Raw genomic sequence first — 25,776 nt, 5'->3', positions numbered from 1 at the left:
CCTCTTCTTGATGGGCTTTTGAAAAGTGGCCAAGAAATAATCCGGCTGGAAGTGGGGATCCTCGTGGACGAGAGGCAAGGCGAAATTAGGATTGGACTCTGGCAGAGGGTGGAGACGCTCACTGTTTCCGAAATGATCCTCTGGAGGGTATTTCGGAGGTGGTCTATGGCTGCCCAAGTCATCTTGTTGGTCGCGAGTAAATGAGTCCCCGCTGTCATGAGCACTACCACTACTTGTACTGGCCTCGAATGAGTTGGACAAACCTTCGTCAAAAATGTTTAAATGCGGCTTTTCAAACAACTCGGAGAATTCGGGGAAGGTCTGTCGTTTGAATCGGGCCAGAGGTCTCACGGCAGAGGCGGATGAGTAGAATCGGGGGTAATTCTTTAGCGATGGATCATTAAATTGAACAGAGAGCGGACTCAGATCGGCTCTGGGATAGACGATCCCATCATGAAACTCGTGTTCGGATTGTTTCATGGAGAAGAAATTCGGGAATCCGCCGTGGCCTGAAATGTGACCAAGAAAGATGGGAAGCATGAAATGAGTTGGTGCACTATGTACACTATATGCTTTCAATATTCTCACCAAATGGTTGAGCCCAAGCAACACTGGTCTCCCCAAGAGCCACAATAACGAAACAAATAATTAACTCCTTCATGTCGAGACACGAATCCATGACTGATGGAATGATCATGAAATCCCCTGAGCTTAAGAAATGATGGTCTCCCCTTCGGTCTACTAGCTGGCTACTTTCAGCGTTGTTGGTGCAACATGACCAAGCGTGATTGTTGGTTGTTGATGTTGTGACTCCAACATGTGGTCGGCAGAAACATGACGGTCGAAAACATGTGATCCGCGTTTCGCGTCACCGCTCGCTGACCATCGAATCCTGACATGCTTCCGAGGTACTGCCTGCCTGCGGACCGACGTACGCCAGGACCCTAAGACAAGATCTACATACATAGACAAAGTATTGATTGTCCTGGAAAAACAGGGTTCGCAGCAATTAGCCAGAGGTTAGTTTTGTAAAGTAAAGGAGTGAATCTTCGATCGAGAAAAGATTCAGCTTATGTGCTAAAGTGCGATCTTTTCTCGATCTAAGATTCACTTCTTCACTATAAAAAAACTGGGCTCAGGTACCGAAACAATCTTGATTAAAGTCTTCTAGCTAACACCTATCGATTCATATTACGCACAGGAATGGGCAGGCATGTCAAAATTGAAAAGTTTAAATACTTTGTTTTGACAAATCATTCATTTGACGCACTTAAAAGCACTGCGCATGTAAAGAATTACCGACAGCCCGAATTGAGTTTGAATCCTTTCAAGTTGACAGAACATCAAAATGGATATTGTCTACTTTCTTTACTAGCTGCCTCAAAATATCCTCTTCAGATTGCACCTACGCAAATCTCAGAAATCACTTGGACAACCCAATGCCAGAATAAGTGCTTTTTATACAGGGTGTTTCAAAAGTACCGGAACAGTTAAATATGGTTATAACTTTGGCTTGGTTGGTCTGACAAAAGAGTGTTCAAGGAGCGAAAGATGTAGGAAGGGACACTTTAAAAAAGGTAGGAGTTTTATTCACAATAAACTCCTTTAGCTTTAATTACAACCTTTAATCGCTTAGTGACGGAGGCACACGAGTCACGGATGACTTTTGGATCAAAATTGTCCCAAGCAGAAGTTAAGGCTTTCTTGAGGCTGTTGATGTTTGGGTGGTTTTTGGTCCAACCTTTCTCTCCAGAATGGACTATATAGCGAAGTCCGTGGGATTCACATCTGAGGAGGAAGGGGGCCCTTTGTCCCAAAATCCGTCGAAGTTTTCCTTGCACCACGATTGAACCTTTTTTGCTCTGTGTGAAGGAGCTCCTTCCTGTTGGAAGATATAGGACGACTCCCACGTCTGCTGGTCTATCCATGGTTTTACATTGGACTTCAATACGTCCAAGTAAATGTCCTGGTTTACCTTTACGCCCTCTGGGATGAAAATGAGAGGGGTCTTCCTCCCACAGGACGTCACCCCGGCCCAAACCATAACCCCGGCTGGTTTTTGGCGTCTAAAGACCGTCCGCTCATTAACTGGTATATCTTGGATGGTTTGAGCTAAAATGCGATCATTTTGGCTATTGTAGGCAGCTTCTACGACGAAAATCTTCTCGTCCGTCCAAATGACACTGGGACGCATGACGGAGGTGAGGGCACTGAGCATTTTTCTTGATCGTTCAAGCCTCTTGTCCTTGGATGCGGCACTGAGAAGCTGTCTCTTCTGGAGACGGTAAGGGGTCATCTTGAGGTCATCCCGAACGATTCTCCACATGGAAGTGGCGTTGATTCCAGCTTCTTGTGCCAATTTTCGGATCGATCTTCTGGGGTTTCGCGCGATTTTGGCTCTGGTGGCTTTGATTAGCCTGGGTGATCTAATTGACCTTGGTCGTCCGGGTTTAGACCTATTTTCGAAGCTATTTGCCTCCTCAAACCGTTTTATCGTTCGATGAACAGTGGTAGGCTTGACCTTCATGCTTTGGAGCTCTCGAGCTATCTGTCGAATGCTCAGTTCGTTTTGATGAAGCCGAATAATTGCTGACCTGGTCTCCATTTCTTCCTTTGGCTGATTACACTTTGGTCTGACAAAATTATGCTCGTTTTGAAACATCAAGCCAGGTAGTCAGACAATCACATGCACCTAAATTTGAGTTGGTGGGAAGTTTAAATCATGAGATACGAGGGATCCTAATAGGTGTTCCGGTACTTTTGAAATACCCTGTAAAGTCATTCACAGTTCTGATTGTTGTCGGAAAATCACAAGTGTATTGCTAAACCGTTCTTTGACCGTACAGTGCTTTATGAATTCTCCTTGAAGAAATAACTTGATATATCATTTCTGCGTAAAGGTAACGTTGGACATCTACTCAGTATGATCCTTACATGCCCGTAACACTGCCCATCGAATGGCTATCATTGGGAAGAATTCAAGTTTTATCGCCAACCCTGTAGCAACGAGCCTCAAGCTCAAACCCCGTGGACACCACAAAAAGACAACGAAAGAGACTCCTTCACTTCCTCGCGGAAAAACAAAAGTCTTCTTTCTCGGTGGACCACATGATGGCATCCATCCATCCATTGTGCATTCATCAATTCGTCGCATGGATTGTTCTTCCTTTTGCCAGAGGTGCCAACTGATCATTTCTTGCCAGGAATGTCGACCTATAGGGCAGTGTGTCGGCTCCCATGATGATGTGGGCAGACTTATGTAAAAGTTCCGGAAGTTTATCTCCGGAATAGTGACGCATTATTTGCCACCGGCCCCTTGAATATGAAAGAAACCTTCATCATCTTTTTCAAAAGACTTGGACATTCATTGATGCCCAAATGGGGACCTGGACCCAGGAGGCAAACGCGGCAGCGTCTGGATGAATTGTAGAAATATGATGAAGAATTAGCCGTTCCCCGATTCCTAAAAAGGTTGGTTTACACTCGTTATTCCCATGCTCTATATCCAACAACGAGCTAAGATCTGCGAAATTATGTCGCTTTTGAAACCAGACTCAACTTCTTCAATTTCATCAAAATCATTTTACCTTCGTTACAGAACTACGTAGCTCTTTTCCAAAAACGCTATCGTAACCAAAGAAATTGATGCACCAACTTGTCTCCCTTTTGCCGAAAAGCTCTGTCAAACCCTCTGGCAAATAATAATCCTAATCGTATCCTAAAGAAATTATTTCCTGCAGTACATTGAAATTCTTACGTAAGCCTCATTTTATCGATGTAGGCTATGAGCTCATTCTTCTACACTGCGATGACTATTTCTATTTGCACCTCCCAAAAACATCATTTATAGTTTGTATGGTTTAGGATTTTGTTACAACTTTAGGAGAAATCAAATCTAGCTACTTTGGAAAAAAACACAACGGAAGAATCGAAACAATGCTGTTGAATGCCGTTTAGACATGAAGTAAAGACCCAACAAGTAAAAAAGAAACTAGTGCCCCATAATAGAGGGTATAAGGTGCAACAAGTCTCAAATGTGGGGCCATTTCGACGCGGACTTAAACTGGCACCAACGGAGCTGTCGAAGTTTGTAAAAGAACCGTTTTCCGATTAAGCCTACAAACGTTGAATTAGGAGGGTACTTCTCGGTTCAGAGAGCACTGTGAGCAAGTAAGTTTAGAAATCAATATATTGTTTTTCATTCTCGAAATATTATTGCGCAGAAAAATGTAATGAGGCACCAACATTTCCTTATTGCCAAATGGCTACAATTTTAACGATTTTCGAAAATAAGTGTTTTTTATTACATATTCGATTTGGTTCTTTGATTCCATGAAAAAAAAGAAGTATATTGGAGACAATGACCGTAGTGAACGTTTAACAAAATTGCATTGACTTTTTGTAAGGATTTTCCTCATATGTATTCAGGTGAGGTGTATTTTTGACGTCTCTCAAAGCTTCGAGCCTTGCTTACCACAAGGAATTCCTCAAATTTGCCAATAATTGGAAACTGGACAAAGAAAAAGCTTCTAAGTGGAGCTCTAGAAATGGCTCCAAATCAAACAGGAATGTGTAGATGTTGACCCTGAAACCGAGTGCTCAACAATCCTGCTTTAAAGTATGACGTTAAAGGCAAGCAATGCTTGACCGTCTGTTGTTTTGAGATAGTGTATTCTAGAAAATGTCGCGAAAGTATTGCTTTGTTTTAAAGTGAGAAAAATATCCCTAAATTATGAATACTGATTTATTCTAAACTGAGACTTTCGCTCACACTTACGATTTTTATCCCCCAATTTCAGTGTCTACTTTTCAAGTTTTGTATGGCTTGCTGATCGGATGTAACATTAGAGAAAATAGAGAAAAATTAAAGAATTTCGGTGATGAAAATTCAGAAAAGGAAAGAGCAACAACTTATCGTTAAGGACAATGCAAAATCAACCTTTACTAGAAATCCCAAATCACTACTTACTCTACTAACCAGGAACTTGAACGGAAGGATAATTGACTTGCGAGTTTCACGGTCAGGCTCCAATTGGTTGATACACCATATGACGTTCATTGTTCCAGAGTCGGAAGACCATCTCATCAAATCAAGAGTATTGAATATCAATCGGCAGTTCTTTTCTCTGCCTTTGTTCGAAAAATTCAAATTGAATTGCACCCATCGTAAAGGCTTCATTTGGCCAGACTGGCTAGAATTTCGCATTAATAGATTGGAAACAAGGTAAATCAATCATGTATTCAATCATGGAGACCTTTAACAATAGTTGAATGTCTCTCTGATTCAATGTACGCGTACTTCAGTTCTGATCAAACATAGCTGTCTTTAAAGACTTAATCTAGCACAATGCATTTGCATATTTGAAATGAGTTAAACCAGGCCTCACACCGTTTTTAGTGTACGTGTAGCTTGAGAAAGGGACATTGCTATGCAGGATATTTTCATCTAGAAGTAGGAAATGATTGCCGCAAGAATACTTAATTGGTTCACGTACAACGACAACTGTTAGACTATTTAATGGTTATTGCTTCTTAAAGAATAATAGCTGTCATTCAGCATTTACCACATGTGCATCGATCGATTATCACTCCATTATCAAGCTTTGGGATCGAACATCAGGGGCTCAAAGTAACACGACTCGCCTTGCATGATGACTTTTTGCGTTGTCGTCTTTAATATCTTAATAGTCTTTAATTTTGCTCTTTTTGCCCCTTCCCGATCATAACCTTTTGTGATTTTCCTAGTTAAAACTTGGGTCTGTTCCAATAAATCTTGGATATCCTGATAGGATCTAGAGCCGCTAACCTGTGACTGGTACTGGTTAAACACTTCAGTCAAGTCTCGAGTTCTGATAGTTATATATCGTTTGCGTCTTGGAACACTTTCAAATCCCGCGCCTCAATACTGTGACGTCACGTGTTCTTCCAAGTCAACATCAACAAAACAACGTGTGGAACCCTATTACTGAGCGAGGATTGCGGAAGACAGGCTTGCATTACATTCCACATATTCAGAAGAACCATGGGGAAAAAAGACAAGGCTAAGAAGAAAGGCAAAGGAGCCGAGAAGACGGCTGAGAAAACTGCCAAGAAACTGGTAGCCAAGCTCAAAAAAGAAACGGGAGAGGTAAATGCTAAATGCTAATGTGGAATGGAAGGTCAATCCTTCGTTACCCACTAGATAGTGTTCATGGCCACGGGTATGATTCTCATGTGGTGGGGCAAGCTGAGTGAGATCTTGAACTATTTGTGGTAAAAAATCCAGAGATTTGTGTTGTCATGGGGTCAAAGAGTTGAAAGAGGGGTGGGTGGGTTGTGAAGACGTTATTCTCCACCACTTATTTCATCACTTGGTGCCATTCTGGTTAGCATTGACATGTAAATCGGATGATTAGGGGTCTGATTTTGTATTTTGTACGGTTATTGTTTCACCCTGTAGGATGATATTGAAAGCATAGTCAAAGCCATTGAGGCGGAGGAAAAAAAGCGCCAGGAGGTCAAAGAATTGCACAAAGTGGATCCGCCCAGTCATCGAGCCAATTTCTCTTTGACCCCACATGCGGACAATCCTGAGCTAATTCTCTTTGGCGGAGAGTTCTACAATGGCCAAAAGGTAAGAGCACTTCCCACTACAGGAACTAGGCCTCACGTTTTGAAATGATGAAAGAGGTTTGATTGTTGTATTAAGGTCCGAAGTACAATACATTTATGTACTGAATGTCATGCGACAACATGCCACTCAAACACTTGTGTTCATCTTTGATTCTCCACTTTCGGTCTAAGCACTCAGTCTTAGAAGAGCATTTATCCAGTTGATATATATATTTAACACAAGCCCATCTACAGTGTACTTGTTGGAACTGTGGTCAAAGATTGAAACATTGAAATCGGCATGACAGCTCATGGAAATGAAAATTTCATTTATCGGCTAGTTGTGTCAACTTTAAAGGCTGAAGCTTAATTACTAGAAATGTTTGTTAATACCTATCTTCATACAAAGTTGAAATAATTTGGAACAATTTGGAGGTGGCTATACATAGGTATTATACGTCTATGTAATACTGATGTCAAGAAAGAAGTAAAGCCTCCCATTGCGAGTCACGCCCATATAATGGATATTTCTAGGCATTTTGACGGTGACTTAAAAGTGAGAGGGGATCAGAAATGGCTTGTAGATGGATGAGGTTGGTCTAAGATTTGACCCTCTCTGATTTGAAGATGTGGTCAAGGACAGAGCGCTCCGGAAAGTAGGTGTGTGTCGGGACTCCCGAAGTATCTATTGACTCAGGATGTGGGTTTTTGTGGGTTTTTGATAAATTTGATATTTAGTCTGTTTCGAAGCTTACAAATTCTTAGTCTGAGCTAGAATCAAATAAAGTTGTTAAATCTATAAGTTTTTCCTTTTGATTTTCGAACGAGAAGAATGTCTGGATGTATACAGCTATTTCCCTTTTAATTGGATGAGAAAATTCAACCACTTCCTGACATAACTAAAACCCTCAAGAAAGTTTGAAATTCCGATTTATTTTTTTGGCTTTGCGGAAATTCATGTCAAATTGGAATGCCTTGAGACTTTTCATTAGATATCATAAGCATAATGTGTGGCTTTTCATAAATAAGCTAGAGGTTAAAACGTCAAGACCCTTTACGCTTCTATAAGCTATTCACGATTATTTGCCCTTACTAAATGAATCAGAGGGCATATGTATTTGAATGAGCTGAAACATCCAGTCACATGTTTTGGGTCAATTGAATTGATTCTTACTTCTAACATGAAAATTCGATGGAAAAATTGTATACTTCTACGTTCTCATTAATATGATGAAGATAACAGGTAACTTCAAATTGACAGCGAAATTAGAGTTGGCTTGTTTAGTGTAAGTGTGCGCCATCTAGCTCGTTAAGGGTCGGGTCTACTCTAACATTCACCATAGAGAGTTGCTAATGAAGATATATCTGAGATGCAGAAGGGAGAAGGAGCTTTTTACAAGAGCGACTTTTTTCAGCTTAACAAAAAGCACAATTATAGTAATGGAATAAAATCCAGTGCCACTTGTGCGTACACGGTAGGTAAAAAGCCTTATCAAGTTTTAATGGAAAGACTCTGAACCATCTTTGCATTTTTCTACCTCGTAAAATCAAAAGGAGCAACTTTGATTTTATTACAAACAGAAAATTTACCTAACTGCAGGCACTTGCAGCCCGGAAATATCAAACTGTGACATTGAAGGTAAATTAGGCACATACTTCGTTAACCCTTGAATACACACTGGCAAAAAATCTTCTTTACGATTGCTGAATTATATGACTATTATTGATCCTGTTTTCATCAGTTTTTTATCCAAAATGCCCCCGTTATATGTAGTAAACTCAGCTGCCCAGATGATGAAGATATATTTTTAAAATCATTAAAGTAAAAAATTACTTTTCCTTTTCTTGATTAATCTCGAAATTGAACAAAGTGTTATTTAATATCCCCTATAACCCCTGAATTATGTATTTTTCTAAAATCAAAGGTGGCATTATTTACACTACCCCATGGTAAACAATCAATGAAGATTTAAGAAAAAATAATTACTAAAACGACCTGTGATTTGAATTTTCTTCTTACCTCTGCTGAAGGCATTAGTAAATATGATTTTGATGATTGCCAAAGATATTCTCAAAAATCTAATTGGAAAAACTTTTAAACAATCCTATGTACCATTTTGAGGTATTTTTCGGATATTTCTGGCTAGAATAATGCTGGATGTGTTTGGACAATTCAGTCAAAAGTAAATCAGGCATTATAGCCACTGCTCGTGGAAATATGAAATGTTGTCTCTCTTCTTTGAAGGCCCTATTGCCTTAGGTTATTAGAGTCAGATGTTATTGACCTTTAAGTATAAAGAAAAAAAGAAAAGAACGCTACTAGGAACAAAATGGTTGCTTGTCATTGCATGATTTCAAAGCCCTGGAGTACATTTGTACATTTACATATTATCTATTTACACATCTAAAGCACAATGTGTTCATGTGTGGTTTTCTGATTATTTTGCAAGGAAGAGACCAATAATTTCAATAACGTATGTCTCATTCGTTTGTATTTGTATTTAAAAATATTTAAGCCGTGTGGCTTTTTTAGAGGTGCGAAAAATGGTGGGCATATTGTGGAATCGAGGGGTGAGCTGAGGGTAAATGACAGGTGTGACGGATTGAAAGGTTATAAAGGACAAGAGTTGATGAATTTTGCTATGCCATTTTTGAACTGTATTAATGTGGTGACATTTCGGGTAAGTGGACCGATCAGGTTCCAGAGGAGCCTTCCCTGTACATAGAAGGTGGCTTCCTCCGGCACCGCGAGGTTCACATCCCCTTTGGCCTGGCTTCTTGTTGTTCGTTGTTGGTCGATTGGTTTGGTTGGTTGCAGTAGGATGTGATCTGGATGCTGACAAGTGTGCCCAAGTTTGGCATTCGTTGTGCTATTCACGGCCTTAACCAAGACGTAAATTGCTCTGAGTTTCATGCAATTGTCAATTAGAATTGGATCGTACAGTCACACAAAGAACTCTTACGTATGATTCGATTCCAAACTGTAATTTACGCAACCACTCTTCCGTATCAGCACAATTTAAAAACCCAATCGAAAAAAAGCTTATGAAACAGTTTTAAATGAACGATTACATAATATCAATTTTATTGTCTAGCAATTGCAATTGATTTTGTATTAACTGAAATTTTTATTGATTCCGTCTAAGTAAATTGTAGACTAGTGATGTGAATTCAGTAGGGAAAAGTGAAAGGGCTTGTTGCCATTCTGGGAAGTTATGTTCTGAAGACTCCCTAGAATCTTTTTGTTGAGCTCCCATAGAATAATTACTGAATGATTAAGAGCAACAACAATATCATAGACAATTCGGTGTTTTGCGCTCTGGGCCTTCAGAAGGTATCCAAGGCAGGGCCAAAGGCAGCGGGACACTTAGAGTGGACACAAAGATTTCCGTTACCTAGTATACTTTAAGATTGGGAGGTGGGCCATCTAGCTCCTTAAGGCACGGGTGTTCTTTAATTTCTCTTTTAATCTAGTTGCATAGCAGCTATCTGATGATTTCAGCACAAAACTTGAGATGTCACTGGGGTACTTTTTAATACAGTAGAGGTACTAAAAAACAAGATACACCGCGCAATATTAGACAAAAAACTTTTCTAGGGTTTCAAAAAGTCTTTTAAAATTAGAAAATTTCAACGGAAGAAAAGTAAGTCCAAAAACAGCTTTTTTCGGCAAAAAAAGTATTTTTACGCTTGTAACAGTTTGATAAATTATAATGCTACATAAAACATTTCTTTCATGAATAAGTGAGTTGGAACTCCAATTGAATCCCTTGGCAAAGAACTCTTAAGCCTCAAAAATACGTGTGACCTCTCAAAATTTGATGGTGACGTCATCTTCCTTTCTTGCATGGAAGTCTGAATATAAATCTCGTATGTAACTTTTCGCCATGCAAAAGCTCATCTCTTGCACGCTAAATGGAACGGATTTGTGCGAGTTGTCTGAGCGCTTTTCGGTGTAGTATTTGCACAAGCTTTTGGGTTGGGAAAACGAACTATTCCTCGACCTACACCAAATAGTGCTACCAGAAACTGGACTGACACAATTGTCTATGCCAGGCAGGAGCCAGTAACACGAAAGGTGCGAGAACGAGCGTTTATGCGACTACAGTTGGTCTAGAAGTGTATTTTTCGTTCATGTGGTGGAAACTCTTAACGGAGGCGGAAAGAAAAGGTTCAGACTTGAAATCTTCGAAACGTAGAAAATGATTTACGGTCCTTCATAGATACATACTAGACATACTAGACATACTAGATATATCCAGAGATCCATCTTGGCTAATCTTTGCATTGGAAGAAATTGAAGGCACTTCGAATATACCTACACAGTATTCAATGAAGGTATGAACGATACCTTATTTGATATGTGTTCAAATGTATTCATGAGAGAAGATGAGTAACATGTAGCGTGAGTGATGATGTAGAGTCGAGGGATTCAACACAAGTTAAGAACACAATCAAAAGCTAATCTATTAATGTAGTAAACCGGAGTCCGGAACTATATAACCTCTTGTCGTCAGACTTGAGGAGACTCTTTGTTAAATCTGACACTGCCCTATCGCTTAAAACTCAATTTCATAAGTATCCGGCCAAAATCCCTGACCAATCCAACGCTCAAGGACGTCATTTTTATTTTTTTCATGATTATCCTCGGGTTTGTAACCGATAAAAGGGAAAGGAATTACCTGTGATTTATGGTGCGTCATAATTTATGAAATATTTGGTCGTGTAAACTGCCGCTCTAGGGCACCCTTAAATGTAAGGCTGGCCTGGGATGGTTAACAAAAAGCGATCCAAATCACGTTTAAAACTTAACCGGCTGATATTATTTATTTGGTAGATCATGTGTTTTATTATTGCTCTTGACTATTTCTCGTTATACTTTGTTTTTAATCAATCAGAAATAACAATTTTTATTTCGAATGACGTTCTTTGTATCGGTTACAAAATCCTTAAATCTTAGCTAAAAAATCCAAAGATGACAGGATTCTGTCGATTGTGTCTGGATGTGTAAAACCCCTTTTCTCTGTCCAAGTAGGTGCAAAGAAAAGGTCAGTTTGCAGACATTGAACTAAGTCCGAAGGTAAATCACAAACTGCCATCTTATTGGAACATGTTCTAGTGCTATCTAATGATCCAAATATGTCGTCAATCCTCTTGCTTCACCAACACGTGACCACCTCTAGAAAAAGCTTCGGAAGAGATGGCAAATCTGAATAAAGAAGGGCTCCAAATTTGATAAGACCAATGTAATGCCATGCAAGATAACCAAGGACAATATTGAGAAAAAAATGCCACGCCTTCAAGTATGAATAACAATTCGTTGTAAATTCGTTGCACCAAGAAATATGTCTCCTTAACCAACGGAAAAGCATTTCTCTCGCATTTCTGTGTCTGAACGCGTTGATTCAATGACGTACAAACAAAGTCGAAAGTAAATGTTGCCCTTTGAGGTGCACTATTCATGATGAATGTAATGGTTACCAGAGTAACAAGACAACCATTAAATCTGCCGTTTAATTACTTTTTCGATATTTCGTGTCCGCTGGTCAACGAAGGAACTTTCTCGAGCACAAACCGAAATTTAACCCAAACTTTTTCGTTTTAAAGATTGATAACATTTACCCTTTTTCCGTTGACTTTGAGTTAAAAATAGCGCAATTGAAACCTTTGATTGCCTCACTCATTTATTTGTATTAGTGGATTTTCTGAGCCTTATCATACTTTCGACAAAAAGGAACCATACGGTTGAAAACCTTTGTCGTCGGGGTCTTACCAACACAATTTCATCGAGATATATCAAACCCTAGTATTTCTCGGAACCACTTGACAGACCGTTAGCAGACGGTTAGTTTGATCACCTCAAAGTAAGTGTGGCTCCTGTGAGATGGTTTTCAGTCATATTGGGAGAAACTAGTGGTCCACATCTCGGGATGTACTTCCGTAAGTGCTTCAATTGGCTTTCAATTGTTGGACAATTATGAACACTTTGATCGCCTCCAATGTCATGAAGACTAGCGACCAAGTTTTTCTTTCATTGATGAAGCGGATTGATATATCTAGAAACGGATATAATTTTGCCACCTTTTGATTGGGTAGGATATGGGCGTTTTTATCGTTGTGTTGCCAACTAAGAATATTGGTATTTGACACTCTCCTGGCGATTCTCATCCATTCAGTAGTTTGATTGCTTTTCAGACCATTCTCTTCAATGATTTGTTCCTTTTCAACACCAAACGTCGAGAGTGGAGCCAGATTGTTTCGCCAGGGGGACCTCCTCCCAGATGTTCCCATCAAGCGGTGATGACGTCCCAGAATGGGGGACAGCTCTGGATCTTCGGCGGCGAATACGCCAGTCCCAATGAGACTCAGTTCTACCATTACAAGGATCTGTGGTGCTTTCACTTCTCTTCCAAGCGATGGGAGAAAATCAGGTAATAGAAATACCCCCACTTGACATTTAGTGACGCGAGTTGAGCTAAGAGGTAGATATCAAGGATAAAAAATCCTATCTACGAGTACGTAGAGAGGTGGAACATGATGTGGGTCTACTTAAGAACGCGTTTATTAGCGCGTTATGACCCCAAAGGTTCAAAGTGACGTTAAAACGATCTTTGTACTCTTTTAGCTGTGGGTTCATCTACTTAAAGTAGTTGACCACATTATGATCATGAGTAGTGTTTTAAGACCAAACATGATGTCGCACGTGTAAAGATCTAGGTGTGACCACCGTGAATGTTGTTTTTCAAATGAATTGTAGAGAAGAATTTTTGTTCCAATCAATCAATCAATCAATCTCATGACCAAGAATCCCCAATTTTAGCGCTACAGGGGGACCTTCGTCTCGAAGTGGACATAGAATGGTGTTGACCAAGAAGCATTTGATCATATTCGGTGGTTTCCACGATAACCTCAGGGAGTGCAAGTACTTCAATGATGTCTACGCGTTCGACTTGGATAATCTAAAATGGAAGAAACTGGATGTGAGTGGAGCGAGTCCCGCCCCTCGATCCGCCTGCAACATGTTTGTACTCCCTGATGGGCGGATCGTGGTGTTCGCTGGTTACGCCAAAGAGAAAGGAAAAAAGGACTCTGAGAGCGGAATTACCTATTCGGACATGTTCGTACTTACACCTGACAGTAAGTTGGTGACAGCAAGGAGATCAAATCTCTCAAACCCGATTGATGATCTGTTCTGAGGAAATGACCAATCATGGGAAAGCTAAGCTCGGTAGAAAACTAGGCACATGTGATTTGGGTTATTTGCTTCGGCAGATGTTTTGGTGATGGAAAGTAGTGATGGATCGAAACCAAATTCTACTGAATTGTCGGTTTCAGGCTGTGCCAATGAAACCAAAGTTATGGTACATCTACACGAGATATATTTGGACACATAAGTTGATAAATAATTTCGGAAACGTTGGATATTTGCAAAAGTAGACTAATTGCATTGTTTTCAATATGCATGTGGAGGTCCCCACAAGATTTAGCGTCTGTTTCTTTTTTTATTTAGCATGTGAATTCAATTTAAAAATGTAACCAAGGTTTCAATACATTAATGCATGTAAATATCATATATAACTTGATTCAAATCAATGAAAGCCTTGGTTTTGGGCATGGTCCGAAGCCTTGGTCACCATGTCCTCTTTTTCACATGTCTAGTATTGCCGCGGTTGTTTGTCAAATCATGTGAAATATATTTCGTGTAAATGCACCATTAGTAAAAGCTCACAGAGACTACGAAGTTTCAAAGACATTTTAGATAAGACAAATTTTGTTTAGTTGTCATTTTTACAATATTTTTAAAAGCTACATGTCATTATTTAAGTTTCTAAATATGTCGACATCATAGCATAGCATATGACACGATTGCCATGTCTGGATTGTGGGTAAATTTTCTAACGTATCTGATTCATTTGAAAAGTAGAGGTGGCGTAGGTTAGGGCCGTTTCCCATCATGAAAGAGACCCCCCACTGTACNCTTTCTGGACCTTTCTTCATGACAAATTTTGGACCCTAATGCACATTCACGGACGAAGAACTAATGTGATACAAACTGCGATACCTGTTCTAACTTTTTGGATCAATGTGATGCTGGCTGAGCGAGGCTCACCGCCTCGACCTTAGCGCCTAAAAAAGAAATAACTTTACATTTGCCCTTTTTGAAATACTCATCATTGATATTTCGTTCGGCCCATCACTAGTGGGAAGTCCACGGGTTGAGACAATAATGATATTTGCTCTAATTGCTCGGAATGAATGAGATGAACCGAGTACAAATACTCATTATGGCTTTCTTTTGGGGCCCTAGATGTGGGAATGTCCTATGATTTATGCGTTGAAGGCTCTTATTTATCCTCTGCTCTGTCAATAAGACATCTGTGTCCAATTGAGTTCATTTTTTTCTCACATGATCAAGGACGGGCTAACAAAGTAGGGCCAAAATTGAAGGTGAAGCCCTCAAACGAGGAAAATGAGTGCCTCTAACATAATAAAAATAACTATGTCTCGCCTACTGCGACAAGAATACCCCGTTATCACCCCGGCCTTTCCTTTCTTGGTGTTTTTCCCTCTCCTTAGAACACGACACAACCATGACCAAATGGAAATGGAACACGGTGAAGCAAGTGGGTTATCGACCCTCCACTCGAACCGGAATGAGTGTGGCAGTGGCCCCCAATAGCGTCAAGATCTTCCTGTTTGGCGGTGTTCAGGACGTGAAAGACGAAGACGAGGATTTGGAGGGCAATTTTTTCAACGACCTTTATTCCGTTCAAGTAGAGAATGAACGAGCTACTTGGCATAAAGGCAAGTAATAACATTACTCAATACCCACCTTCGTGCTCATTCATTAGAATAGGAGGAAGCTTTTGAGAGCACTTGGACTTGAGGACCCAAAGTTAATGGTGTTCCAGCATGACATCCGACCAAAGTGAAGGAGGATCGAGTGCTGTTAAAATAAGAGCCATGGCATAAATATTTCAAACAGTACTACGAAAAAACAGGGCAAGCGCTTTCACCGAGACGACATTGACAAATGGTGCTTGTTTTAATGCTCTTTAAAGTTTTGACCATTGCCACCCAAGAAAAGTACCCGCCCTTGAGTAAGCTGAATTTACATTCATTCTTTGGGCTGTGCAGTTGAATTGAGTGGCAAGAAAGATGTTGGAGCCGGGAAGCGTCGACGAAGAAAAAGCGCTGAAGGTCAGGACGACGTTGAAGATGGGGACGACGAGGCACAACAAGAAGACGCTAAGGCCATTGATGACAAATTGTCGGATCTGAACCTCAAGGTGAGAGGCTGCATGGAGCTTAGGGATCTACTTGCCATTTGATATCATGTACCTTGACGCACAAGAATATGTAAGAACGCTGTGTTATACGTAGTTCATTAGACACTAAAAAAGTTCCAGAAAGTGTCTGATATGTCTTGCAAGACTGTTGGAGGGTAATATGGCCCCTATCGAACCCAAAGCTGTCAGTGGAAAAATCAAACTCTAAAGCTGATGTCCTGATTTCTTGGGCCCTCGGGGTATCTGCTTAAGGCGCTGATTTCAAAAAATTCTCGAGAAAATCTCCATTGCCCTTTTGACTAGAAGTTACCTAACGCATGCTTTTGCGACGAACATTAGATAAACGGCTCACTTTCAATTGGCTCACTGCAGCTTTCGGGGATCCTCTTGATATAATCTGTTCTGGTACGTATATCCGCTTGGTTTCACAGGAGGATGAACCCAAAACGGTCACAGTGGAAGAAGGAGCTTTCACAATCACGTCTACCATCGGAATTCAAGAAGCCGAGGGATCCTCTGCAGGACACGGAACGTCATCAGGCTCGGAAAATACCTCCAAGGCTTTTATTCCGCCTCCACGATTTGGCTCTGGCTTAGCCGTGAAACAAGGCGATCTGTTCATGTTTGGAGGCGTTATGGAAGATGGAGACAAGCAGTATACTCTGAAAGATTTCTACTCCCTAGGTAACTAGAATGGCTGGAACATTTGTCAAGTCAGGTATTTGTAAGGTGCGATTAAAGAAGGGGAGTAGACCTCGTAGAATGCACATTGCACATGTCAGTCAGTTCTGGAAAGTGGTCCAATTAGGCAAATTTAGAGGGAACTTCCGTATCTCAAGACACCAAATGATGGCACGAAAAAAGCTAGCCGTTCCAATGTATCTCAAACGCGAGTGAGTGGTTTTTTTTTTGTTCAAAGGGCCTATTTCACGCGAACTTTTGCTAAATAGCCACTTTCTTAAGCATGCTAATTGAATGCTTTGTTCAGTTATCTCTTGATGAACGTTTTAAAGCCTTTTCAATCAAATGCAGGCAAAGAGCTTGGTTGTTTATATACTAGTTGTGTGTTTTGCCTTTTTCTTCCAGATATTCATAAATTCGACGAATGGCAAACGATCATCGAATCCGATCTCAAGAGCATGGAATGGTTTGAATCGGATAGTGATAGCGATGAGGATGAGGATTCTGACGAATCCGGGGAAATGGATACTGATTGACGGAAATAAACGTTACTCAATTACCGTGCGCATTTACCCAATTCTACATGGATCCGCGTCGTTTTTCCTATTAAGTAGTCTAATGCTTTCTCGATTTTGACTCGAAAGCTGAATGTGTTAAAAAGGTCTTGTAAGGTCTATTACCCACTAGTGATGTATCGAACTTCTGTTTGGGGCTATCCTAACTTGTTAGTCATCCCAGAAATGTGAATACCCTTGGCCTTCTTGGAGGCTGACTCCCTCATAACGTAGAGGGTGTTTTAGCATTTTTTTTTGTCGACCGAGGAATGCTAAACATTTCGAGCTTTGCAATTTGTTTAGACAGCTTTATGGAGTCCAACTGAGACTCGAAGAAGAGAGAGATTGAGAGAAGAAAAAGTTCAATCTCCCTCACTCGGTGACCTACAGTATGTAGTACGTACAGTAGACTGCCCACATACATATACTTTGCTCAATTAATTTTCCGTTGGAGATGGATAAAACCGCAAGCTCAGCCAGCGAGATTCCTGAGGTGAGGCAGTGGTGTATTTGAGCAGCTTTCTTTTTTCTCGGGTCTTACACGAACGTACTACGAACTGTTCGTAGATTAGCTAAGAAGAGCATATCAGGTAGGAAAAATCGGTGGCCACTTTTTGTATGCACCAAGTCTTTGCCAACTTTGTTCATGAATATTTGTTCTGTAGTCCTTGAAAATCCAAAGATGCTGCTAAAGAAGTCATCGCACGAGCGAGCCGATTAAATGGGAAGAGTATTCGCAAGCATTCGGATGGGGTTTGTTTGCCGATGGTGTTGACATGGCTATCAAACTCAAACAAAAGGTCGTGAGGGAAATTTTGAATAGCAGTAACATTTACATCAATTAATGTTGCCAATTTGTTCAGTACTTAATGATCCTATTCCGGGATGCCATTTCAATGACGACTCCGCATTTTACAATGAAAGAAAGACACTTCACAAAATCATCGAAGAGCGTTGCTTTTCAGCCTTCAAGCCCAGCCTACTAATATTGAAGAATTCGTTTCTAAAATTTTCCACTTTGAGATGAAAGCCTGCTTTCACCGCCATTCTAACCATCTCTCTGGCTCGAGACCGACTCAAAAGGGATGTGTGTTGTTGTTGTTGTTGTTGTTGTTGTTGTTGTTGTATTGTTGTCGCCCTTGGGTGAAACGTCTCGTATGAGCAAGGAGTGCAATTTTTAAATGACTCCGTCCTCTTGGCACACTCAACAGAATCATCGATAAAAGTCAATCGGAGTGCCCCCCTCCCTCTTCTCAAACACTGTTCAAGTACGCTTGTACAGTACATGGGGAAGAACGATCATTGTGCAGTGATTTCGAGCGAAGAACGAATGGCCTCGGCAGACCTGGGAGATCTCTCTTGAGCGAAACAAAAATTTTGCCACCCATTGTTCTGTCTGTTTCGTTGGACAAGGTTTGATCCTCGGCCACTCATAGACAAAACACTTCCTTTCCGTGCGGCGAGTTCCGTCCGTTGCATTGAGATTCCACCATTCATCAGCCAAAACGGGTTGGCCATAATTTTACACCTAATTGTCAATCCCCATCACTCGGAGCAAAACACAGTGGGCAGTGCTCAAAATGACTCGCAGCTTGGAAATAGATGATGCGCGCTCGATGACTGACTGTGGCTGTTGATGATTCGGAACAAAAGTGAACTTCAAAGAGACTTCATTCGTCTATCTAAGCGGTTGAGCAAGTGTGTGTCTGTGAGTGTTCCTTACTCTATTTCAACATGGAGGAGAGCCTCTCTTCCGAAGTCTATGAGACCCCGATTGATTGGCCGCTCTTGACATACATCTCCACTGGCATCACGCTTGGGTGTCTGGTGCTCTCTGTCCTATTAAATTTGTCCAGCCTGTGTGCCATTTGGGGCAACCAACGCCTCCGAAAGTATGGGTATTTCCATCTACTCATCCTATTCTGTGAAGTTCATATGGCCTATTTCGTGGTCAAGTCCCTGCTCTCAGTCCACTTGTCCCTTGAAAAACTAGGTGCTCTGTCCCAGAACTGGATCAAGACTTGGACCCCGGTCATTCGATTGCTCCCTGACGTGACAACATGCCTTCTTGGCACATCTTTACTCCTCCTCATTGCCATGACCTTGGATTGCACATTCTCCAATTCCATCCGATCCAAGCCCATCATTAAATGTCTGCGCACGTTTCTGCCGTTCGTGGCCTTGATCATTGGGATCATGGTGTTCCTCATTGTGTTGGTGGCCAAGTTCAATATGCTCTTTGATTCGGTGTTCAAATTCAGCGCCGTCTTCACCATAATCCTGGTCCACGGCCTTTACATGGTAGTGTTTGTGCTCTTCCCGGCCGTGTTCATCGTCATCTTTGGCACGATTAATTGGGTTTCAGATCTGAACTCGAATCGCTTCCTGAAGGAGCCTCGACGACGATCTCGGAAGTTAGATCACCAGATATGTGTTCTCTCGATTCCCGTCATCCTACTCTTTCTCGTGGCAACCATAATTAGGTTTTCCCATGACCTGCAAATATACCAATCTGAGGAACTGTCGGAAATCACCCAATTGGTGCTCTACTCGGTGCTGCTCGCTTTGGATGTGTCTTTTGTCTTCTATCCGCTTCTTTTTATGTGTCAGTTGGGAGGCTATTGTTGCTGTCTCGAAAAACCCAATTAAAGTGGAACTTGGTCGTGTCACTGAAAGATGCGCCAAATGATTCAAAAGGGATTCACGACAGACTCAAGATTCAGCCAGCCTTCTTTCTCTCATCAACAATTGACCTCATATCAGAGATCGTTGCATTTGCATCAAAGGTTGAGCCTTGAATAGGCATCCTACAAAGAAAGCAACGGAGTTTGACACGATGAATCTTCTTGCCAATGCTCGTTGAGCCAATTGCGTACGTGAATAAAAGTCAAAATATCATTTACCTCTTGGGATTCTAGGCCGAGAAAATGTTTGTAAAATACCAAATTGCCAAGATGACACTCATACTCTATAAAATGAATGCGAAAAGTAGGAGTGAATTGGAAAAAAAATGTTCTCCGATGCATAACTGTCAAATATACACTTGTGAATGCTTCTTTTATTTCATCTCTGTTCTTGGTTGTTGCCTATTGGTGCACAAAATAAACTTCTGCCGAATGTGTGACTTTTTTGACAGATCTCTCGGATGGACTCATTGGATTCCGATTCTCCTCGTCGCTGATGCCTTCGAAGGCTGGGTTGACATTCCCAACCTGGGATTCGGTTCCGTTTCTTTGGATCACTGAAGACCCCGTAGACGATTTAGCGTTCAGATTGGCTCGCCCATTTCTGGAGTCGTGCTTTTTCAAAATGGACTTGGCTGGCCTTTGCTGCTCTTTTGAATGATTGAATACAACCTCAATGGGCGGAGTCTGATAATTTAGCACAGCGTTTAAATGTACTTGCTGTTTGATGCGTTCCTTTAATTGTTCCTTACTAGTGTGGAGTGAGGCCGACTGCTTGAGAGCCATGTACAAGGGCGAGGCCTTTTCTCGCTCCATTTTTTGCTTCATTTTCCTCTCAACAGACGGCCGTGGTTTCTTCTTCGAAGTGACTGGAGTCTTGGCTTTGATCTTTTGAGCTTGTCGCTCCTTCAAGACACGCAAGGCCACTGACTCGGGACGAGACCCATCCGGGGTGTAGGAAGGTTTGGACGAGCCCGAGGAAGAGCCAATGGAATCGGTTCCAGAGCTTCCTCGCCTTACGGAATTCTTTCCTTTGGCCAAACGGGGCTTTGGCACCCTCTCTTCCTCTAGCCTCATTCTTACCACCTGATCTACGAGACTCTCAAATTTTTTACCTTTGCCCTTCTTCTTACCCTTTGAGAGCTTTTTCAAATTCTGACGTTGCTTGAATTTATTCGCGGCCACGCGCACAATCTTCATGCCTTCTTCTTTGCCTTGGAACTCGAGGGAAGATTTCTTTTGTTTTGTCTCGACTTCTTGTTGCTTTTCCTCTTTGACAGCTACTGCTGCTATCTTGTCATAAAGTTCTGTCAGATTCTCTGTCTTCAACTCCAAAGGCCTCGGACTTGTTGGTCGAGATCTGAACTTACTCGGATCACTTAGATAGGGTCCCACAATACTGGGTGATATTCTTCCAGTGCTAACGGAGTTCCGCCCACTCAAACCCCCACCACGAGGGGTTAGCAAGGCACTGTGAGCGCGAACTGCTGTTCCAGGACGAGTATTGGAGATATAACGGGCTGACATTGGTCTTGTGGCGGGCTCACTGAACGGGCTATGGGCTTTAGCTAAGAATTGTTTCATTGAGGCCTGATAGCCGTTGTCTTCCACAGAGGGAGCATCACGATCGACGGTAAACACCGTTTGCTTCACGGTCTCGGATTGTTTAAGGCTTGAAATATCCCCAGAGCTGCTGCCTTGGTCTGGGCACGAAATTGCTCGACTGTAGTTCTTTTCTTGGATCCCATTGATTTTGAGTTGTGGCACCTCGTTATGGGTGTCCTTGGAGAATGTTGTTTCATTTTCTGTGGTCACGAGTACGGATATAGACCTCTTTGGAGGTACGTTGATACTTGTCATTTTGTAAGTTTCTCCACCCCCCTCCTCGTCGTAGTCGTCTTCGTCAGTCTCAAATGAGTCTTCTTCGTCCTCACTGTCCTCCACAGATTCGTCCTCAACAGGTTTGGTGTCGTACTTTTCCGTGACGGTATTGTCTTTGAGCACCTTTTCCTCGGTGTTATCAATGAGCTTGAGCCAATAGCAGAACATGAAGGCCACACATGATAAAAAGATCACGGCACCGATGACGGGGATGAGGATCGTAATAAGACGTGCCACATAGGTAGCCTCTTCAGCCTTGGCTCGCTCTTTTTCCACTTCCAGTTTGGATTGGCACAAGTCATTTAACCAAACATGATCGTTGGGACACAAACATTGCTTTTCGGTAGGATCACATTGGGCCAATTTGTGAAGAGGTTGACATTGAGAGTTCTTTTTGCAGTACGACGCATACTTTATGCCCTCAATCCAACCGAACAATGCTGCGACAATCACTAAACGGCAGATCAATGTTCCATGAAATTGGTTGGGCATGGTTTGGAGCCGAGCACGGAGAAAGATTCATGAGATCTATGGTTCTGTCGAATCATGTCCAATCTATAATTTTCGTTTCAAAGCAGAATTGCTTTGACGACTGAATGAGCACTTGAAGTCACGGCCAACTACTCACGTAATGAAAGCTTGCACTTGGCTTTTGGGACTCATTAAAGTTCTTTGTGAAAGATCCCAGAGACTCACCCCCGGTATTCCAACTCATTCTGATCAGAATAGTCGAGATGGAACCAAATGTGAAATTCACCTCATGGACAGAAAATCAAAAGTACTATTGGGAGAAAGCTTGATTGACCAGGTTTTGAATACTAAGCTAGTGTGAAGTTGCTTTCGATCTTGCCACATATAGCGAAGTGTAGTTAAGCGACCCCTTGAATATAAAGAGAAAGGCACATGATGCATTGAGGCCCCTTCCTATCCCACCTCCATCAGAAATCCAGCTGAGAACCTTTCTTTTGGGCAACAAAAAGTTCAAGACGGCTTTTTTTTGAAATCGTGGAAACCATTTTAAGGCTGATCATGTTAACTCCAGATCGCAAATCTACTTTGCATCAAACCTGACCTTTTGCAATTTGAAGGCAAGGTTTTCTTGTGGCACACAAGTCAAACTACCGGATCCTACCCTTCACTGATTAATATTTACTCAATAAATATTTGTTTACATATGTTTAGGATTTCTTTTTCTTAAACGAAAGTTCTTGTAGCCTGATTGATAAGATGACTCATGAGCTCTTAAGACATTTATTAGACCATCGGGTAAGAGTGTATTAGAATGAAGATCGAAGGAGCATCAATATTTTCAACGAGTGCCTACAAAAATCACAGCTCTGAAAGAAGGCAAATTAGTTTTCTGGTTAAAATTGACTTGGACTTTGGAGGATTGCCCGGAAAGATGTAGTGTCACGGTTGATCTCATCATTCAATATCGTTTTCGGTGAACTCCTTTCGGGGTCGTCGGGATTTAGTCTCATCGCCCGGAATGGGTAAAATCTTATATTCACCCTTCCGGTAAATTGGGACGTAATTGTCGATGATGGCGTTCTCGGATCCGGGCGGGGTCAGTTGTAGAAGAATACGCTTTTTTTCACTACAAGCATATTCGGTCTCATCCACATCATTCCAACAATCGGACTTATAATCATTGGGTAAAGGTCGGCCTTCATATTCACACAGTTTATTCAAAGGCTTGGCTTTAACAATCATGCCACCCAAGGAGATGGGTTTATCCTGTGGACAGTAGAAAACATCTGGCGTCTGTTTGTGGAACACTATCGATTGTCTATTAATGTCACCGGCCAACGCTACACCGAGAAGACTGAACAAAATAGTTGTAGTCTTCATCCTTAAAAGCAGACTATTTTCACGGAAGCACAATTAATCCAGAGAATGTTTCGTAAAGTTCAAATGGCCTTCAGCTCTTTTGTTCACCTACGTCAACGAGTTCGGTCTGACTGTATCTATCAAGTGGTAGGCTGTAGGCATACATCTATCCGTCCCACGCATACATTGCAAATGCCTAGCTTTAGCCCAACCATGATGCAAGACGCTCAGGTAGAAGATTATCTTTTGGAGCGCCCACATCAATGATCTCACGGATTTTGAACCTTTGGTCGGAAAGTGTATAACATGGCATCTCTCTAAACCTCGATTAAAAGGACATTTTGATCTTCAAATGCATTCAAATGAGTTTATTCAATAAATAAGGTTGCTTTACATGTGAAAAAAAAAGATCTAGAAATGAACATCTCTGAACTTGGAGTTCTTTCGAGGGCCAAATGAATGGACTGAAATAGCATTGGACACCTTTCTGGCCGTCTGCATCGACCCACTTTCGTCACCTTGAGGATTGAGAGTGGTGTAAAGGACCGGTTCGTTCTCGTCAGCTGGGTTCGAAGTTGAACAATTGGCACCAACCGTAGACATATTCTCGTACGAGCTCACTGACGAAGGCGTGTCATAGTGAGTTTCATCAAGGGGACTCTTATTTCTTTGGATTCGAATGATTGGTTGGATCATCGTTGGTGGCCGGGGTGGGAGTGAGGGTCCAGTGGGTGGGATTTCTTGCGATTGATGCATTGGCTTGACATCCGAGTCCGTTGATAAACGCCTCTCTGGCATATCCTTCTTGTGACAACATGCCGTAAGACAGGCGCAACTGGCGAACAGTGCGGGACAAAAACAGCATATCAAGATCACGGCTGCTGCAATTGGAAGAAAGAATTTAGGTCGGCTATGGTTATGGCTTGCATTTACTGTTTAGCAAGTGCAGCATTTGCAATCAAAGTCGAACTTCATTTTGGTTTGGAGTAACTACAGTGGCTCTAATTGTCTTGATTTAAATTTGCTGACTGTTACAGAGCTGGACAAAGATGAAGTAAAACTTCAAAGTTCAATGGCATCAACCTGATGTTTTTGCTCTTCTCCAGACGAAGTAATCAAAACATGAACTTGTAATGGTTTTGAATTCTCACCTATTGCAAGCACCAGCAAAGAGACTGGAATTGTGATGGCTAAAATTGTGCTGGTCTTCAGCCCATTGTTAATTTCAAGGTAGGTGCTATCAAAATATTTTCTGATTGCCGTCACTGAGCAATTCCAAGATCCCTCGTGTTTGGTCTGCACATTTGATAGCTCGATATTGCAAATGCCGAGGGACAGATTGCCAACCAGTTTGATAGAGCTGTCCGCCGAGCACACTTGTGGAGTTGGAATCAAATCGGTGTTCAAGAAATTACATATCTCTCCTGAGGGAAGTCGCCACGAACAACCAGATACTCCGCCTGCGAATCCTGGGTCACAATTGAGATACATGGTATCCTCGGCATAGATGGAATAGTTACTTTCTGGTATCATGAGGTTGCACTTTAATTGATTATTTTCTTGCACACTATTATATGAGCAACATCTTTTGGGAGTAAACCCGTCTCTACATTCTTCTTCAGACATCACATCTTGAATCGTCAGAGTAGCACAAAAAAGTCCAAACGCTTGAGGAAATCGCACAGATCTCATTGTTTTGGAGGTTGAAACCCAAATGATCCTGTTTGAGCTAAATTTCTCGTTTTAAGGTCACGGTCGATTATATCTAAGAAAGAGAATGAATCATCTCCGTTGGCCTTTGTGGCTTTTTAAAGCGAATCAATTAAGAAACATTGCAAACAACCTCATCTCTATTTTGTGTGTGGCATACTCTTCAGTTTGATTGAAATGAGACATATCTATCATGTGGATATTACGTTGCCTGAAGTTTCTGACATCAAGTCAATGAATTGCCCAATGCAAACTTAAATCGTGGTATCTACTTTAGACATCGGCGGAGGATCAAAAAGACATTATTCGCCTCATCTCTCCGCTCTTCCTTTGTCTTCGCTGAAAGCATGATAAGCTTAGCAAGATTATTTCGAAACCAAATTCTATGTCTTAATGCGAATGACTCAGGCAAAAAGGCATTTAAAGGATGACAGAAAGGCATGGTATTACTTAAAACATATAAAAGACCAAAATCATATTAAAAGGCGAAAGTGCACTCAAATTTAAGAAAATTGAATGGGTAAAGTCACCCAGAGTATGTTTATTTCTGATGAG

At 41.5% G+C, this 25,776-nt stretch overlaps 2 protein-coding genes across 3 annotated transcripts; one reads left to right on the top strand and one right to left on the bottom strand.

Moving 5' to 3' along the window:
• Positions 1 to 5,883: 5,883 nt before the first annotated feature.
• Positions 5,884 to 17,122, top strand: LOC131885389 (kelch domain-containing protein 4-like). The gene is made up of 8 exons (XM_059233421.1): positions 5,884 to 6,127; positions 6,440 to 6,613; positions 12,787 to 13,022; positions 13,412 to 13,728; positions 15,169 to 15,396; positions 15,730 to 15,881; positions 16,313 to 16,565; positions 16,968 to 17,122. The coding sequence occupies exons 1-8, from the start codon at positions 6,023 to 6,025 to the stop codon at positions 17,096 to 17,098; spliced, it is 1,596 nt and encodes a 531-aa protein (XP_059089404.1). The 5' UTR covers positions 5,884 to 6,022; the 3' UTR covers positions 17,099 to 17,122.
• Positions 17,123 to 23,864: 6,742 nt separating this feature from the next.
• LOC131885480 (uncharacterized) lies at positions 23,865 to 25,395 on the bottom strand. Of its 2 annotated transcripts, none has more exons than XM_059233539.1 (2): positions 24,663 to 25,395; positions 23,865 to 24,392 (listed from the first exon to the last, which is right to left on the bottom strand). In XM_059233539.1, exons 1-2 carry the CDS (start codon positions 25,201 to 25,203, stop codon positions 23,923 to 23,925), a joined length of 1,011 nt encoding a protein of 336 aa, XP_059089522.1. In that variant the 5' UTR covers positions 25,204 to 25,395; the 3' UTR covers positions 23,865 to 23,922. The 2 variants fall into 2 exon arrangements, with proteins under 2 accessions (XP_059089522.1, XP_059089523.1); XM_059233540.1 differs by having other exon boundaries at positions 23,865 to 24,389.
• Positions 25,396 to 25,776: the final 381 nt, after the last annotated feature.

This window comes from Tigriopus californicus, chromosome 8 (assembly GCF_007210705.1).
Source record: "Tigriopus californicus strain San Diego chromosome 8, Tcal_SD_v2.1, whole genome shotgun sequence".
Lineage (NCBI taxonomy): Eukaryota > Metazoa > Arthropoda > Copepoda > Harpacticoida > Harpacticidae > Tigriopus > Tigriopus californicus.
The sequence above is the reverse complement of the archived record's forward strand: the minus strand, read 5'-3'. Positions and strand labels throughout refer to the sequence as shown.